This window comes from Polypterus senegalus, chromosome 13, assembly GCF_016835505.1.
Source record: "Polypterus senegalus isolate Bchr_013 chromosome 13, ASM1683550v1, whole genome shotgun sequence".
NCBI classification, from domain to species: domain Eukaryota; kingdom Metazoa; phylum Chordata; class Cladistia; order Polypteriformes; family Polypteridae; genus Polypterus; species Polypterus senegalus.
Window position 1 is genome coordinate 70,017,462 of NC_053166.1, and position 18,629 is coordinate 70,036,090.

Here is an 18,629-nt window from a genome sequence, read left to right on the forward strand (position 1 = left end):
TGCATCTGGGTTTTTTTTGTGTACACATATTTCTGTTTTTGTCCGTATGTAATGTTTTAGTGTGAATTCTACACACAGCGTTATACATGAGGCCCCAGATGATCAAAGGAATATAGATAGATATGAAATGTTCAAGACAGATATCCCCTTATTAATTTATTTTTTAACAAAAGTCCAATAAATAATATAACAAACACCCCACACCAATACACACCACAATTGCTAAAACGATAGAAAAACTTCTGACTTGGCCAAAGATAAAACAAGCAGCCACAGCCATAGTGAGGCATTATAAAGGCATATTGTCATTCTTATAAAAGAGCTCCAGTAGCAATTCTTAACACACGTTTGCTGAATAATCCTTTGTCTGAAAGTGCTTAATACTAATGTGTCAGAAGAAGGATAAGAACATTGTACTGTACATAATGGCACTCAGTTTTTTTTTTCTTTCATTCTCTCCTTCACTACTAATTCCAGCAGGTCAATAATGCATCCCATAATTGAACCTACCTTTCTAATCAGCTTGTTCATTTAGTGAATGATTTTACCATCCCAGCACACCACAGTGTAGAATATCACACTGGCCATCATAGAGTTCTAGGACATGTAAAGGATGTTACTACCCTCATTAAAGGAGCAAAGTCTCTCTTAGAAAAAAAACATGTTCTGCTCTTTTTATATAGTTCCTCTGTGTTACCAGAACATCCTATCACTGATGTGAACCCCCACATATCAGTAGCAGTGCACCTCCTTCATATTCACTAATGACCAGGCACAGAGGCTGTTTGGTGTGGCAAAATCCAGTTCCTTGCGTTTGCTGAGCTTATCCCCTAACAGGGATGGCTTGATGGTATTGAGGGCACTGGAGAAATCAAAATTCTTTCTACACCAATAAACAAAAGTTCTCCACCTGACTCTTATACTCTGTCTCATCCACCTTATCAACAATCTATGAATTTCTGCAAGTGACATGTCCTTGTGTTATATTTATAGTGCAAGGTGTACAGAGTAAAGAGAAAAGGAGAAAGGACGGTTCCTCCAGTGTTGCTCAAATTCACATCAGAGATGCAGTCTGATCCATTATCCAGGACATCATAAGCTCTTCCACCTGCATATACCCGAGCTTACTTCTCAACAGGGATGGCTGGATGGTACTGAGGGCACTGGATACATCAAAAACATAATCACCATAGTGTTGCCAGCTTTGTCCAAATGAGAATAAGCCTTTTGATATGAGTGATATAAGTAGTAAATAACAACAAAAACAAACTACAAAAAATCAAGAACAAGTATTTTCCTTTAAACTGAAAATAACATCAAGTAGCTAGGGACTACAAGCAGGACCATCATCACCATTGTGTTATTTTGTGCATTGCCCCCTTTACCCTTTATGGCATTTTTAATAAAAACATGAAAAAACTAACTCACACTCACCAGCTTAATTTTTCACATTATAAACAGTTATATGTTCTTGATACTGCCCATCATGTCTATTTTTGAATATACAGACTATCCTTAAGTGTATAGAATCTGACATTTTTATTTATTTGCTCATTCTTATAAAATTAAAATCTTTTTTCAACAAACTTTTTTTTTATGAAATCTAAAATTATTTTTCATAATCATTCAAAGGTCTAATGCACTGTAGATTTAAATATTGGACTAAGTATATGTAATGCAGATAAATGTATTACACAACTTATTTCCACAAAATAACTTAAAACATACAATTTATTTTGGCTTTCTTGTTCCAATTTATGGTAATGACTGCCAGCACCTACCTAGAAGCACGGTCACAAGACAACTATCCTTGCTCTGCATTTACTTAAAATGGACTGCTTTAGTCACCCCCTGGTTTGTGAGGGGGAAAAAAGAAAAGTCTCCAGCAACAGAAGAAATGGTACAATCTGACTTGAGCATATTGCACAGAAAGAGGAAACACTCTTAAATGCTTTACATTCAGTGTATTACAGTGTATTGCACAACTGCACCATCAAAGAAGAAAAAATGCTTGGTGTTTAATGGCTAATTGTAGGCAGTACTTTGACATGAAGACCAGTTCCAAAATTTGCTGATTCAAATAATGAAATGGTTTGTGCTGCTTAAGATAATGGAAATGGTGAAGACAAATGAAAGCCACTTCTTCAAAATTTTAAATCTAAAGTATCATCCTTAGAGATTTTTTGAAACACAACATGTTAATCATTTTGGTATTCCCCTGAAGTTCCCTTCTTACTTACCCTTGAGAGCTCAGCAAGACCAGAGTTCATCTCCTGATAACACCCTGAGCTGGTAGAACGAATATCTCTGTAGTACCTAATACAAATTCAGAAATTAATTCCAGTTTAAATTTAGGCAGAAAGGTACATACATTTACTATTGTAGTTAAAGCTCATACAACATTACAAAATACAGTTGGTATAAACACAGGAAAAAAAAAATTTGGATAACAGGTGACATAAATGTTTGAAGATGGTCCATTTCTTGAAAAACGATTTAAAATACTAAACTCACAAAGGCACACTTTCAGTCTTTCGGTGTAACTAAAGGTACATGTAAACAAGTCAAATACAGTAAAGCACTGTGAATGGTTTACTACCATATGTTTTTGTTTGAATTCATCTTAAGAATTAACTGCTTAATAATCTATAGATGTGACTTTTTCCATAATGAAATGTTAATATTCCTGCTATATAAACTGAAACAATTGTAGCATTGCCAGTTTTTCAAAGAACAAGCCTACTAGTCTCTGGAGCGGTGGTACACACTTACCTGGTGTGATCACTTGAGCACATTTAATTACTTCTTGTAATAAAAAGTTTCAGAAACAGCAACATTTGTACTATTCTTATAATTTCAATAAAATAAATTACTTACTTCTCAACCAGCTTTTTGTAGCGTGGGATTTCTCTAGCATACAGTAGTTTATTAACAGGTGAGTCCTATACAAAAAACAAAATTAATTAACGCAGCAAACAAGCAAAGTTCTTAAAAAACCCACAGTGTATGGCAACAGCCATCACAGATTTCAAGCTACCTTGAGGCAAAGAGTTAGAAAATTTGAGTGGCGATCCATAATTGACATAACTTACACACAATATTCACACTTGACTAAGTTTGAATTGATCAAATTATGTGAAAACAAAACTGCAAAAAAGGGGAAGTGTTCTGTTTTAGCTGGGTCAACAATATGCATTTTACTCATCACAGATAAGGTAATAAAATACAGTTACTAATCATCTGCTATGTATGGCCATAATAACTGCCACTCCATGTGGTACTTAACAGTAATAGACTCAAAACATTTTAGAGGACAGGGAGAGATATTTTTTATATTCAGATGAAATAATTTTTTTTACAAAATTTTGTGGTTGCTGACTTTCACCGCATCAGAAAGTCTCTATGTCCAGTGACTATTCAAGGAATGGATGTAGACGTGGTGCATTCCTACAGATACATGGGGGAGCACATCAGTGACAAGTAGGACTGGTCTCTCAACACAAAGGAATTGTATAAAAAAAAACAGAGAAGGCTCTTTTTTCTTAAAGAGACTGTTCCTTTAATGTTGATAATGACTTCATTCACAAATTCTACTACTCTGTGATGGTCCGTGCAGTTTTCAATGCTGTGCCAGTAATATCACTTCAAGAGAGGCCCACCAAATCAACAAACTAATTAAGAGGGCATACTTAGTTATGTGACACACTCTAGGAGCCCCCGGAGGTAGTAGCAAAGGTGAGAATTAAAACAAAACTAAATGTAATTATGAACAATGCTGCACATTCTGTCTCTACCGCACTAACAATGAGGACTTTCAGCCAAAAAAATATTTAGCACAAGTATGTCAAGAAACGCTACTGGGGCTCTTTTATACCAACAACAATAAACCTATATAATGCCTCACTGTGAATCGTGAATTAGTTAATGATTAAAGGTATTTTATTTTAAATGTATGCATATGCTAATAAAATCATAACACATTTTGTGAGGTGTCATATCTTATTTGTTTAAGCAATAATCTGACATAAAACATTTTGAGATGATGTAAATGTACAGTGGGATGCAAAAGTTTGGGCAACCTTGTTAATAGTCAATATTTTCCTGTATAAATCGTTGGTTGTTACGATAAAAAATGTCAGTTAAATATATCATATAGGAGACACACACAGTGATATTTGAGAAGTGAAATGAAGTTTATTGGATTTACAGAAATTGTGCAATAATTGTTCAAACAAAATCAGGCAGGTGCATAAATTTGGGCACTACAAAAAAGAAATGAAATCAATATTTAGTAGATCTGCCTTTTGCAGAAATTACAGCCTCTAAACGCTTCCTGTAGGTTCCAATGAGAGTCTGGATTGTGGTTGAAGGTATTTTGGACCATTCCTCTTTACAAAACATCTCTAGTTCATTCAGGTTTGATGGCTTCCGAGCATGGACAGCTCTCTTTAACTCACACCACAGATTTTCAATTATATTCAGGTCTGGGAACTGAGATGGCCATTCCAGAACGTTGTACTTGTTCCTCTGCATGAATGCCTTAGTGGATTTTGAGCAGTGTTTCGGTCGTTGTCTTGTTGAAAGATCCAGCCCGGCGCAGCTTCAGCTTTGTCACTGATTCCTGGACACTGGTCTCCAGAATCTGCTGATACTGAGTGGAATCCATGCATCCCTCAACTTTGACAAGATTCCCAGTTCCTGCACTGGCCACACAGCCCCACAGCATGATGGAACCACCACCATATTTTACTGTAGGTAGCAGGTGTTTTTCTTGGAATGCTGTGTTCTTTTTCCTCCATGCATAACGCCCTTGTTATGCCCAAATAACTCAATTTTAGTTTCATCAGTCCACAGCACCTTATTCCAAAATGAAGCTGGCTTGTCCAAATGTGCTTGAGCATACCTCAAGCGGCTCTGTTTGTGCTGGGGGCGAAGAAAAGGCTTCCTCTGCATCACTCTCGCATACAACATCTCCTTGTGTAAAGTGCGCCGAATGGTTGAACGATGCACAGTGACTCCATCTGCTGCAAGATGATGTTGTAGGTTTTTGGTGCTGATCTGTGGGTTGACTCTGACTGTTCTCACCATTCGCCGCTTCTGTCTATCCAAATCTTTCTTGGTCTGCCACTTGAGCCTTAACTTGAACTGAGCCTGTGGTCTTCCATTTCCTCAATATGTTCCTAACTGTGGAAACAGACAGCTTAAATCTCTGGGACAGCTTTCTGTATCCTTCCCCTAAACCATGATGGTGAACAATCTTTGTCTTCAGGTCATTTGAGAGTTGTTTTGTGACCACCATGTTGCTACTCTTCAGAGAAAATTAAAGGAGGAGGGAAACTTACATTTGACCACCTTAAATACTCTTTCTTTCTTACCAAGCAAATTTGAGTTCCAATAATTAGTTTTAAAAGTTTTGGAATCAATAAAATGACAACGGTGCCCAAATTTATGCACCTGCCTGATTTGGTTTGAACAATTATTGCACACTTTCTGTAAATCCAATAAACTTCATTTCACTTCTCAAATATCACTGTGTGTGTCTCCTATATGATATATTTAACTGACATTTTTTATCATAACAACCAACGATTTATACAGGAAAATAATGACTATTAACAAGGTTGCCCAAACTTTTGCATCCCACTGTAGTAGCAAACACTTTTGCAAAGTAGTGTGACCAATTGACCGCGGTGGTCTAGAAGTACAAATTGTGGCTTGTTATGTGAGCCTATGATTAATTTTCCTACTTCCTCAGTTGCAAATATCTTTTTGATGATAATAAGGAGAAAAGTACCTTTAAAATGTGTCATATTTGGAATTTTTTAAATATTTGTCTTTCTATACAAGTTAAGCACAGAAATATCATGGAAATTGATCAATGGATATTTCAGTTGCCAAAAGAGTATATATAACTATTTTTGATAGTTTACCAAGTTTCAAAGGTCAGGAAACCCAGTCTTCTCAATTTCATGAGCTGGACAAGATTTAATTTAAAAAATGTTTATTTTTATACACATAAATAGCTGTGTAGTATCTGCATATCTGTGTAGGACACACACTGCAGGAATTGTTGGGAATGAGGCACTGAGAAGTCCATGTCATCTCTCCCTGAGCCACAACACGCAGTGCTAACAATATCATCCCAGTTTAGCTGTGGATGATAATTTAATATGATACTTTCTAAGATAACTTTATTATAAGTACTGTAACAATGACAAAAATAACACACATTTTACATCATTATATATATGCATTAGCACGGTATGCTAGTGGTTAGAATCTTGGGTATGAATCCTCAGTCGAGTACTCTCTACAAGTTGCATTTTCTCCATGTGTCTATGGGTTTCTGTTGGTTCCACCCACATTATAAAGATGTGACACTAAACTCTTTTGGCTCATTATGAATAAGTACAAGTGCATGATTGAATAAGCAGTGCAATATACTGACATCTTGTCCAGAACTGGTTTCTATTTTGACCCTTATTATTAATGCATCTAAAAATAATAAACATGTGACACAGTGACATGGCCATTGAAGTTTAAACTAAATTTGCGGCAAATCAATCCAAATCTTCAAATCCCTCTTTGATCCATGGGCAGTCACTTAAAGTGTCTGGTTTGAATTCAGATCATTCATCCTGAATTAGCTTTATCTAAAGTGACTATATATGTCTGTCATTTATATGTCTGACAGTTTTTACAGAATTCATTGTGTTTCATATAAATTGTTTCATATAGATATTACTATTTCATATAAATATCTCGCTCCCACAAACTAGAGCATCTGAGACTGGCTGTGGAAAATGTGCTCCCACAGAATGACTTGATTGTTATCAGTAGTTGAAAATTACTAGTTTTTCCTTGCGATAGTCAGGACTATAGAAAGTAGTCATTCATAATCTAATGCAGAGAGTTATCTTTTTGATAATACAGGAACGCTACCTGAATGAACATGATGCTTCAACACAATGCTGCTGAACATACCAATTCAACTATAAAGCAAAGCATCAGGTACTCACACGGCCCACTTTATGTTCTGATGTGGTGCAGGAGTCAATGAAGGTCTGGGCGATGACTGACAGGATAGCATCAACATTGTCAGACACTTGAACATCAAAGATGAATTGTGGGTTCTTTAGTATGTTAACCCAAAATCTCAAAGGGAGACTAAATTAAGGGTACAAAGAACAATTCATCAGGTTTTAATATTATAAACAGTCTGGAACAATAAGAATATTGTTAAACGTGGACACAAATCACCATACTCGTCTACTCATGTCACCTTCACAGAAAACAGTCTCAAGCTTTTTGATCAAGTGTTAAATGCAGAAATGTTCAGATTAACCATTTTTCAATGTTTTTGCTTGTACAAAAAGAGATGAAAGAAGCTGAGAACTGTTGCTTAGCATATTTACCTTTAACAAACCCATAATAATGAATGTAGCTATGCTAGCAAAATTACCAATACTTATCCTGTGTATACACAATAACTATCAGTTGACAAATTAATTTACTGAACTGTACATTTTTGAAGGTGAGAACATAAGTTTTTGAATCTAGCAGTGAGATCCATTTGCAAAAAAGTAGTCCCAGAAAGTGGTTTTGACATAATAAAAAGATAATACAATATGCCCACTGTTGGTCATGTGAAGTGATTTTGATATAAATTAATATAAATGTACTATGTTTTTATACATACACAGAGATAATTCAAAAAGTGTGCAGAACGTGAATACTTCGTGAATCAATTGTGTGTATGTTTGTATATATATGTTTATAAACAAACACCACTAGCCCTGTAGGCCACACAAACTCCATGCTGTACAAAGCATGAAATGTCATTTGTAACATGGAATTACAAGACACAGCAGTACTGCAAAGGCAAAAAATATTATTTTAGGTATGAAAGGGGAAAGTATTCGGTTTATAGTAAATTATGTTCTTAACGTTGTAGCAATGTTTTTTTTTTTAAGACATGGCTTTCTTGTCCTGCAATATCATAGAAATATTTCTTAAATCTATAAGGTGGAGTGGGGCACATTAACTAAGTGTATTTTGTGTAGGCAAAAATTAGCTTTTATTTTTATTAAATGTATACACATTTTCAATATGCATAAACCTAACGGCTGATTATAGTGAGTTAAATCAACTTGTTTTTCTTAATGACTGTGGGCCACAGAAATAGATTTTATCTGAGATTTATGCAGAGCAGAATTTTATTTTTCTCTTTTGCCAGCTGATCTGCTTATGTTTAATAAATTATGATTTTACTTTTTTGTATGATGATTTGTGTTTTGTTTTTAGCTACATTATACCTGTATATGTATACAATGCTCTGAGCGTACCGATGTGAAGCATGATGCAACAAAAGTAGGAAATTTAGTTGAAATTATACTAGGACAAAGTAGTGCCCAAGCTTTAAACAATGCTCTCACCTTACTGATGTGAAGCATGATAAAACAATAGTATGAAATTTAGTTGAAATTATATCAGGACAAAGTAGTGCCCAAGCTTTAATAGTTCTTATAAAATTTCTTTGAAAAGTGAGTATGAAGTGTTTTTTTCCTAATACACTGATATCTGAATGGTATTGGTCCTGGTACACACAGACCAGGTAAGAATGACCCTCCAAATGCATATTGCTCTCTAACAATAGGAATTAAATGACTTGATTTTGTCATTTTCTGAATCAGTGTTAACTTGGTTCTAAAACAAACAAATGCTAGGAACTTGAAATTCATCTGTTTTAATACACATGTGCTAATCTTTGGCTATTTACAAAATCAGTATTGCCAGAGTAATCCTTCCAGGCTTAGGCTCTAAACTTTCTAAGTAACCCTTCAATTTCTGAAAGCCTGAACAAGTGGCTTTTTTTCATTTATAAAGTTTGCTTATAATGTCATTCAACAAACATTAATAAAAATTGTGCATGATGAATAAGAATACTCCTTAGTATGATAAATATTACACATTTCCTGGTTTTACCCCGACAAAGCAATTCACTTAAAGGTTCAAAGATATAGAAGAATGCATTTTTTACTTAAAGTCAGTGGAAAAGCAAAAATATTTTTTTACAGCATAGGGAAAAGCAGGTGACAAAACATGCATTATATAGCACACCTATTTGTTTTCCAAATGTGAACAGTTTCTTCATCATCTATACCATGTTTCTCTGCCGTTTCATCCAGGAAATCAAAGAAGTACCTGACAGCAATTGGTACAGGACAGTTTGTGCTAAGGATGGATTGAAAAACATCATCCACAAACTTCTGAAGAGTGCCCTGTGTTGAAAGAAGCATTGAAAATCAATATCTCTGTATGTATCTAATGTGAACATTTATTTCAGCATATTAAACAAAAAAATAGCACATTTAGTATTATATACAGTATTAAGCCTTAGTAAACATTCTAATTCTTGCTAGTTCATTTTCATACTCACTTTTACATTTTTGTCAGATTTAGAAAAAGACAAAAATGTGATTTCAAGTACTGTATCCCTTTTTCATTTTTTTCCTATAGAATTATCTCTGAAGAATATACAGTATTTGCTTGTTTCTAAGTGTTCATAAGCTGCTTGTTCAAATGCAATGAAAACAAAATTCTGCAAATACATGCTTTTCTAAAAGAAATAAATAAAATTATCTGCAAAAGACATTTTTGCATAAACAGCTGAATTGGCCGTTAAACTTGTAGATGAGCAAACATCAAGCACATTAAAAAGACCCTTCACATAAATTTTCTCTCTCTCTCTCTATATATATAATACTAAGCCTAAAAGTGCAATGATTTTGTGCAACAAGTTTATGTCACTTTTTTGTCACGCTTTAAATTGAGCTTATTTTAAAACCTACATATATATGTTTGATATCATTCTTTTCAGAATTTATCAAAGTTTAATGTGCTGTTGTTAGATTTCCAGATTCTTATTCCGTTTTTAAATTATAAACAAAAAAAAAAAAATCAAGAACTCACGTACTGTGAGACTTAACCAAAAGTGCCAAGAGATTTAACCATGCCCGGGGCTGGAAATAAAAGTCAAAGAGTAGGACAGCTGCTGTACAGGCTTTTAAATGTTCGAAGCACTGTGTGAGATGCAGATCATGCAGCACAGCAGAAGAAGCAAGCCAGCAGCTGATCGAGTAAAGAGGAGGTAAAAAAAAAAAAACAAACTGTATTTGTTTCCCATTGTATCACCATTTATGAGGGGGTTTCAGAGGAGTGACCGTGTCTCCTTGTGGTTCCCCCATTTACAACAAGAGCAGCAGACTGGCCACAATTGGGGGTTGGGTGCTAAAGGCACCAAGGTGGCTTGCTCCCCTAGTAAAACTATAAAAAAAGGAATCACAATCCATAATAATGATAAACTATTACAATGCAATAAACTTCAGAATAACTGTTTATACTTATTACCATAAATTTCATCATGAGAAGTTCTTCAGCAAAATGTCTAAAAATGTCAATGTGTAATATTTTTTCAGTTTACTTTTCAAAGAGACATGTTTGGGATAACCCATCTGTCATGACTGGTTTATATCCATCTTGATGCATGATGGGCAGTACTCATTATTGCTATTAAAAGTTGTGCCTGCCCTGTCCACATAGGTTTAATCTTATAGCCTTGTTTTCAAGCAAAATAGTTTAATGATATGTGTCTTAATAACATCAGCAACAGAAAAATAAATCCGTTTTCTGTATCTGATTTTTCTTTAAACAGAGGTCTTAAAATTGCAAAATAAATTATGTAAGTAGGTAGTTTCACAATCTGAACACTACTTTCTATTTGTTTTTTTTTTGTTTTTTAAGTAACCTTCTGTTGTGTAATCTTGGAATTATTTGTTAAGATACACATCATTGCTTCTAAGACTGTAATTCTACCACAAACTTCATAAAGCACCTCTCTATGATGACAACTTTTCTTTAAGGTGATTCACAGATGCACAACTATGAAACATGAACAATGTACATGGGTAAGAAGTTATTTGTTGCTCAAGCAGTATAAAAAGAAAAACAGGATCATACAGTTATTATATCTGGCTTTTTATTAAAAGGAACTCCTGTCTGATTTCAAGTTAACATACAACACAGCATAACACTTTTGTAGGGCCTTAATTGTTTCTACAAACAGGTTAAATAGTGTTTCTTTTTTATAGGGTATGTAGTGTTCTAAAATAATGAACCACAGTTTGGCCCAGTTGCAATTCATTGCTCACACTAGAGCTGAAGAAAGCAAGACATACTCTGTTACCTTCCAAAAGTACAAAGCCCACTACAGAGATGTCTACTGGGTTTAATTAAAATTATTTTTGGAAGGATGCAGGTCTCCTCAGACTCATGCCACTGTCAAAAAGTACATAAGCAATGCTCAGTTTGTAAACTGCCCAAATGTGACAAGGATCTAAAGGACATGAGAAGAAACAGTAATGCTTATGAACATATGTCAAAAACCAGTCTGTTTAATTATCCTATTCTCAATTTATCCAGAGCCCATCTTTTTTATTTAACTTCCTCTACATTCTCATTCCACAGACAGTAGAAAAAAGCAACATTTCATGTGCCTACCTTCATTGATAATAACCTTGTTAGAAAAATCTCTGGAATGGCTTTTGCCCGTTCTCGCTCCCGAAGACTGCTCCTCCTATGCTTTGGAATCTCTGGCTCCTCAGTAGATTTAACCAAATGCCACAGCTTCACACCACCATCTTCTCCATCCTCCAGCATAGGGGTCTCTGAGAAAAGATATGCATTAGCATTAATCATGACAAAGAAAGACTAAATCATTATAGAATAAGACACTTGCATGTAAGATTAACTGAATGGGGACTGTAAAAGCTAAGATCACTTCAGCTATGAATGTATATAAAAATAAATGTGGAGAAAATGTAAGACAACCACAAACACATGTAAAGAAATTTAACAATAGCAATGTGTGTTAATAAAATTTCTTGATTAGATTAAATTAATTATCCTGAGCAGGGCAATATATTTCCATCCTTTTAATAAAACACATTAATATGTACAATAATCTGTAGCCCTGAAAAAATGGTCCTTGAAAACTATTCTCTTTTCTCTGACCATGATACAAAAAATAATTCATAGGTAGCAGATAGCAAGCAAGTAGACATGTCAAAGGTGGGCCTCCAGTCTTCAAATGTTTTTAATGTCCTAAGTTAAACTTCCCTAGAAAAATGCTGAAGGAGGGCAGCTTATATTGCATCCGGATTGTTCTTAATATTACAAGAACATTATTTACAAACTCTTAAGATGTCATGTTGGTTAGGCTAAAAGAGAAGTAGTGGTTGTGTCTAAAGAGTAGGGCTTCAGTTCAATTAAAAAAAAATTATTGCAAGTAATCGAATCGAAATATATCATACTTCCTTCAAGCATATTAAGAAACAAAAACATAAAATACTGGTTCAGCTTTAGACCACAATCGGCACTGCTATAGCTCAGGTTGTGTTTAACTGCATGTACACAAGTCAACTCTGAGGAAAAGTTATTAATTCAGGCAATTCCACTCTGTGTCTCATGCTCTTTAACTGCTCTGACATAGGCAGCACCTGCACTGTGCTGTCTCAGGTCAGAGATCCCTTCATAGGCAATCGAAAACATTCCACAGCAAACGTATTCGTCATCAGGGATATATATATGACCTGCGGTGGGCTGGCGTCCTGCCCGGGGTTTGTTCCTGCCTTGTGCCCTATGTTGCCTGGGATTGGCTCCAGCAGACCCCCGTGACCCTGTAGTTAGGATATAGCGGGTTGGATAATGGTTGGATATGTATGACATTCTGTTCTGCACTCATACCTCTACCTTAACAGCTTATTGCGTTTCATCGGCAAATTTGCATTAGCAGACATCACTTTGTGTTCCATCTTGTTCTGGATGTTCCACTATACTATGAAATATGTACAACAATAGAGGTAAAATTGTGTCCCTTACCGATTCAATACAGTATGCTGTATTTTATGTTCCAATGTAGACGATTCCACATTACAATGGGACAAGTGGCGACTCTACTGGTGTGTGTGAGGATGAAAACCATTACCAAGAAACAACACAGGAAACGATCAGGCAGTATCAATAATCATTCATTCACTTGCCACTGTTTCATTAAGTGTGAAGCAAGCTTATGTTGACAGGATTAAATTAATGCAATTTGGGGCTAATCACAGAAATTTTCAACGTATTAATTGTACATGTTAATGGTAATTAATTAAGCAGCTCTACTGAAGAGAACTCACTGATGCGAGTGAAAACACTTTAATACAAGCATGCTTATATAAACAAATAATACATTTCTGGGATCAAAACTGTTCTAATAATTTTGCTAATCTTTTCATCATACATGAATAAAACTGCACTGTAACCACATTCTCCAAATAAAAGTTAATTCCTTAACTCAAACTGAACTTACTCTCTTCATTCCATCCTTCCATTTTTGTTTCTTCTATTGGAAGAACTGATGTGTGCATTAATAAAAGCCACCACCAGTCCACTTCTGCTGGTCTAACTTAAAAGCAGAACTTTTGTTTTTTAAAAGTGTGGCTTTCTTTCACAGTATGTGTGCATCAAATCTGTTATATTTGTGCAAGAAATAATGGGTGTTTGGCAGTGTTATTTCTGCTAATGAAAACTAAAATTGGAACAAAATGAAAATGAGATAATAAAAGCTAAAACAAGTCTGAAAACTAGAACTAAACAAAAATGAGAAAATAAAAACTAAAACCAGTTTTTGTAATTTTAACTTTGATTCTATAGATTAATCATTTCAATCATTAGTTTCCCATCTAGAATTAAGAGAATGTACCAAAGCCTCATCACTCGCTAATGACATATTCTGTGGATTTCATTGGACCTAACTGACCCTCAGTCATGGATGAGAGCAAAAGACAGGCAGCCTTCACCAAACTTCAATGAAAAGGCACTTAAAATAAAACACACCACGCATTACATTCTAAATAGTTTGAAAATTAGAGCCTTGGTGAATTTGTCAAGCTTGAATAGCCCACTCCCAAAAAATGTTCTCTTTAAATGCTAAACAAGGAAAGAAATTCAAAAAATGCACCCTTACTTTGCCAGATATTACTTGTTGTTGATGGTACTTTTGCAATACAGTGTAGAAAGCAAACAATGTTATCAAATGAGCCGACATTACATGTGTACATTTAGTTTTTATCAGGTTATTGGTGCTGATATTTCAATGTGTGCCATATAGTGTTATATAGTAAGTTCCTCTCACACTATTCTGATGAACTTCTCTATATTAAATGCTTCATTGATACCAAATACATGGACTGCAATTATCTTAATATATTTAGAATGCTGCAGTATTGAAATGTTTTTTAAAAGAGGATTGTAATCTGCTGTGCTTGTGATCATCAGCACTGTCAATTCTGAAGTACAGAATCACACTCAGGGTATATTTTAACAAGAGTAATGTACCAAATCTGCTCTATAAACTCTAGAGATGCATCTGTGTGCAGTGAATTTTCTTAATCTAATATTGCCATGTTTAACAAATGGATCATTGGTGCTAAAGCACTAGAACTATCTGATTCATTGCAAACTGCATTCTAGATATGCCACATGTATGGAGGACTATTTCGGACAAAATTAAATAAATAAATGCGCAAATAAATAAAAGTATTGTGAAATGTGAGCCTTAATAAATAAATGTATCATGAAATGAGAGCATAAATAAATAAATGTATCACGAAATATGTTTTTCGTTGCTTATTTATTTAATTTTGTCCGTAACATTCCTGCAAACCGTCATGAAATACGACTTGAAATAATTTCACTCGTCAAAGTTGAGAGGGTGGGCTCTAACACGCCCTCTAGTTACTGATTGGTGAATCGATAACACAAGAATTAATTAGAAAAATGCTTACCACTGCAAATGAAATGGATTCTGCCGAAGATATTACGTATTTCAGAGAGAGAATTGAAGATTTATCGAAAGAAATTACAATGTTGGCGGCCCTTTTAGACTCCGATATAGATGAAACTATTTTTGAAGTTATTGAAGAACAGGTGGAACAGACTCTACTACACTCCATTTCAGGTGATGCAGTACCCTGCTCTGGACGTCCATCCTTTTACATTCCAGCTGAGTCAATAGAACACCTTCTGTTATGCGATTTAAAAGTACGACAGATTACAGATCTATATGGTGTATTGGAGAAGACGATCACAAGGCGAATGAGCCAGTTTGATATACGGTAAGCTGCAACAGCTGTATTAGTTTAGGTACTTTGACATGGAATGCCCAAAGCAGCTTCAACTAATATTTTGAACTGAACAACTTTGCCACTGATCAGAGCTGTACAGTTGTTTGAAAAAGTAGCTGCGAATATGCACCTGACTTTATACTCGTGAAACGAGTGTCAAATACTCAGTTCAAAATATTAGCATCATGTGTTTAGGTTTGATTTCTAACCTGGTCATTGTCTGTATGGAGATTGCATGTTATCCCCGTGTTTATGTGAACTGAGCATGTGTAACTTCAGATACTGTTTTACAGAAGGATATTAGAAGTGTGTTATTAAGCACTCTCAAATTGCCAAACATGTTTATTCCTACATGTGCTGTTAAATTACATCCTCCCAGCTTAGGCTCGCAGGGAGCTACCTATATCTTGCATGTTTCTTATTAAGTGAATGATCTAAGCTATAACCCATTTTCAGCATTTGATGTAAATGGTATGCTTGTAGAAATGCAGTATACACAAAAACTTTCATCTGTATTCTGCTATTATTGTTATTAACACAGTTCAAGTAGGGACTTCAGTATTACAAAAAAATGAAGCAAAGTAAGAATTCCCTGAAAAAAATACACTTTTAATGTCTTGAAATAGGTAGATGACATATAGTTAACATCAGGAGATATCAAAAATAAATATAAAGTAAGAGTGTGTGCGTGTGTGTGTGGGTGTGCAATGCTCTTACTGCTCGCTAAAGGAATCTCAAAAATAAAAGAGTTTTTGAAATTAAATAACTATTTGCTTAAACTTGTTTCACGTTATAGTAATAAATGCCATCAATTCAATTGAATCAGGAAGCTGGTGAGTGTCTGGCCAACCCAAAGTAGTGGGTGTAAAAAAAAGAAAATATGACACTTAACTCAAAGTAAATTCAAACTCAAAGATAACTCAAAATCTGATCAAAGCCAACAGAACAGCAACTATACTTAGTGGCACCATATAAGATCAGAGCACACTTGTTATTTGATTCTTGCATTTTTGATTATACTGGAAGTCTTGAGCTATCACATAATCATGAAAAATCTTGAGTTCTGTCATAGACTAAAATTGTATGCATTAAGTTGACAGGTACAACATGAATGGTATACAATTTGACAACTATGAAGAAAACCGTGTTTTTTCACTTGCAAAACTGTATCCATGTGTAGATTTTTGCTGAGTAATATAAAACTAAAAAAAGTGACAAAAACTAAAAATGAACTGATCAACTAAAACTAAATTAAAAAAAAAAAAACACTAAGAGAGAGAGAGAGACTAGGACCAAACTCATTTTACTCTGTTTCAAAACTGAAGCTTTTTTTCTTCAGCACTGGAAACAGTATATATCCGAGTAGTGGCTCAAGAGTAGAAGTGTTCTTTTCTAGTTTCTATACCGTGCATTATACATATTAGCAACAAATGTACATGGAAAATTCAGGAAAATTATTAAATAATTTACATTTATGTATATGTCATTTTTCTTATTTGCAAACCTAAAAAGCACTATGATATGAACAAACATCCAAATGGAATGCAATTTTGCCTTTGTCATAGTTATCCACATCATTAAATCCAATACATTATTTTCAAACTTTTACAATATATCGGGCATAAGTGTTATTACAATAATGTTAACGGTGAGAAAAAAAGTTTAGCATCTAACTAAAATGTAAACAGTCTGAACAGTATGAATAAATATTTCATGTCTAAATTATGCAGTAAAGAAAACAATTTGTTGTTGGGGGAATTTAGTTATTATGTTACTTTCTTTATCCAGTCAATGCTGAGCAATGGCTTGGTTCTTTTTTGCTTACAGGAGATCATTCACTTCTTTTTTTGTACAGAAACCATCACATCTCAAACCTTTTAATGCTCCCTTTTGTGCTTTTAAACTTTTCCACCTTTCATTTCTCACACTGTTAATTTTGTTTTTGTTATGTCTTGATTTACAGATACAGGACAAACATTTTGTATACTAAATCTATCACACTTTATTAAATTTAAAACCACAGAACCCTTTCACTTTACATAGAACCATTCAACAAACATTAGTTTAAGATTATTTTGGGAAGTCAAAAAAAAATGTTTACATACTTTCACCAGTTATGAAAACTTGATTCACACCATGTTGAAGCCCATTGTGCAGCCTAGGGATTAGAGCCACTGTTGCACCATCTGGGACCTTTTGGATAGGGGAAACGCCAGATCAGAAAACAGCAAAGACATCAGAGAAAACAAAGCCATAAAATTCACTGATTAGAATGAATATAGCCTATGTTAGCCTGCCTTAAACATGTTTTATTGCCGATATTGATTTTCAAGCAAATCTACTGTACATGTGAGCAAAAGCTAAAAAAAACAACCTTAACACCCACATGGTATTATGACAGTCTTTTGTAAAATATGCCAAGCTAAATATGCGGCAATAGTGCAAAATAATTCTGTCACTAGCTAGAAAATTCAAAACATGTGAAATGAAAATGATTTTATTTTTGTTTTGCTTGGTTACAGGTTTTTAAAATGTATAGAAATTGGATGTATTATGAAATAACAAACTAGTCTCCATCTAAACCATGGAGGAAATAGTGATGCTACATTTGGGAACAGAAGATAATGCTGCAGTATAAAACCAAATTAAAATGATTTAGAAAGATTTGGCACATGAACATAAAATGCTTTAAACTTTGGAAACTGTAGGATTTTAGCAGGCTCCTAGATTACCTCTCTTCTAACTTGGGGTATACAAGACTGAATGATACAGACTCAGAAAATTAATAAATTGTCTTGTAAGTTAAAGCAAATTTTTGAGATAGCCTGGCAATGTCTTGGTAAATATTTAGGTATAAAGGTTGGAGTTGATACACAAAACACACAACAACACATCTTGCCTTATAGTGCTGAAGAGTGTTAAGTCGTTTCCAGCGTCCTTGAACCACAGCTGTCACATCATCATCTGACAAGGTCAAGTGACCAGCCATTCCAGCACGCCACTCTGTCATCAAAACAGAATAAAGCATAGTACAGCTCAGATAATATTCATAAGAACTTAACACAATAGGAATTGAATGTCTTTTGCATATGAAATGCATAGAACCTACCTAGATGATACTGACTGGAAGTATTGCTAGAACAATTTTGTTTTTCCCCAAGGCACAAATACACCTAACTGTTTATTTTAAAGCTTTTATTTATTTCCAGCTATTGTGTGTTTGGTGATCTGTTTAAATAACATGCACATCATAAAATGAAATTCCAGTTGTAATGATATGGCATGAATAAAGGCAAGCCACAATAATCTTCCATATAGATAATTTGTGAAGTGTGGTCACAAAAGAAAATTAGTATATTATTTTGAGGACAATATATATTGAGCAGTTAATCTGAGGCA

At 34.5% G+C, this 18,629-nt stretch overlaps 1 protein-coding gene across 3 annotated transcripts in view; it reads right to left on the reverse strand.

Annotated features, from left to right (window-relative positions):
• The window catches only part of plxnb3 (plexin B3), a 260,187-nt gene that overhangs the window by 20,991 nt on the left and 220,567 nt on the right, over nucleotides 1–18,629 (reverse strand). For all 3 annotated transcript variants that reach the window (XM_039776222.1, XM_039776221.1, XM_039776223.1), the window contains exons 28-34: nucleotides 18,130–18,233; nucleotides 17,336–17,423; nucleotides 11,560–11,726; nucleotides 9,121–9,281; nucleotides 7,020–7,167; nucleotides 2,878–2,942; nucleotides 2,241–2,316 (exon numbers count right to left, since the gene is read on the reverse strand). In XM_039776222.1, the coding sequence (XP_039632156.1) occupies nucleotides 2,241–2,316; nucleotides 2,878–2,942; nucleotides 7,020–7,167; nucleotides 9,121–9,281; nucleotides 11,560–11,726; nucleotides 17,336–17,423; nucleotides 18,130–18,233 (809 nt within the window). The remainder of the gene's footprint in view (nucleotides 1–2,240; nucleotides 2,317–2,877; nucleotides 2,943–7,019; nucleotides 7,168–9,120; nucleotides 9,282–11,559; nucleotides 11,727–17,335; nucleotides 17,424–18,129; nucleotides 18,234–18,629) is intronic.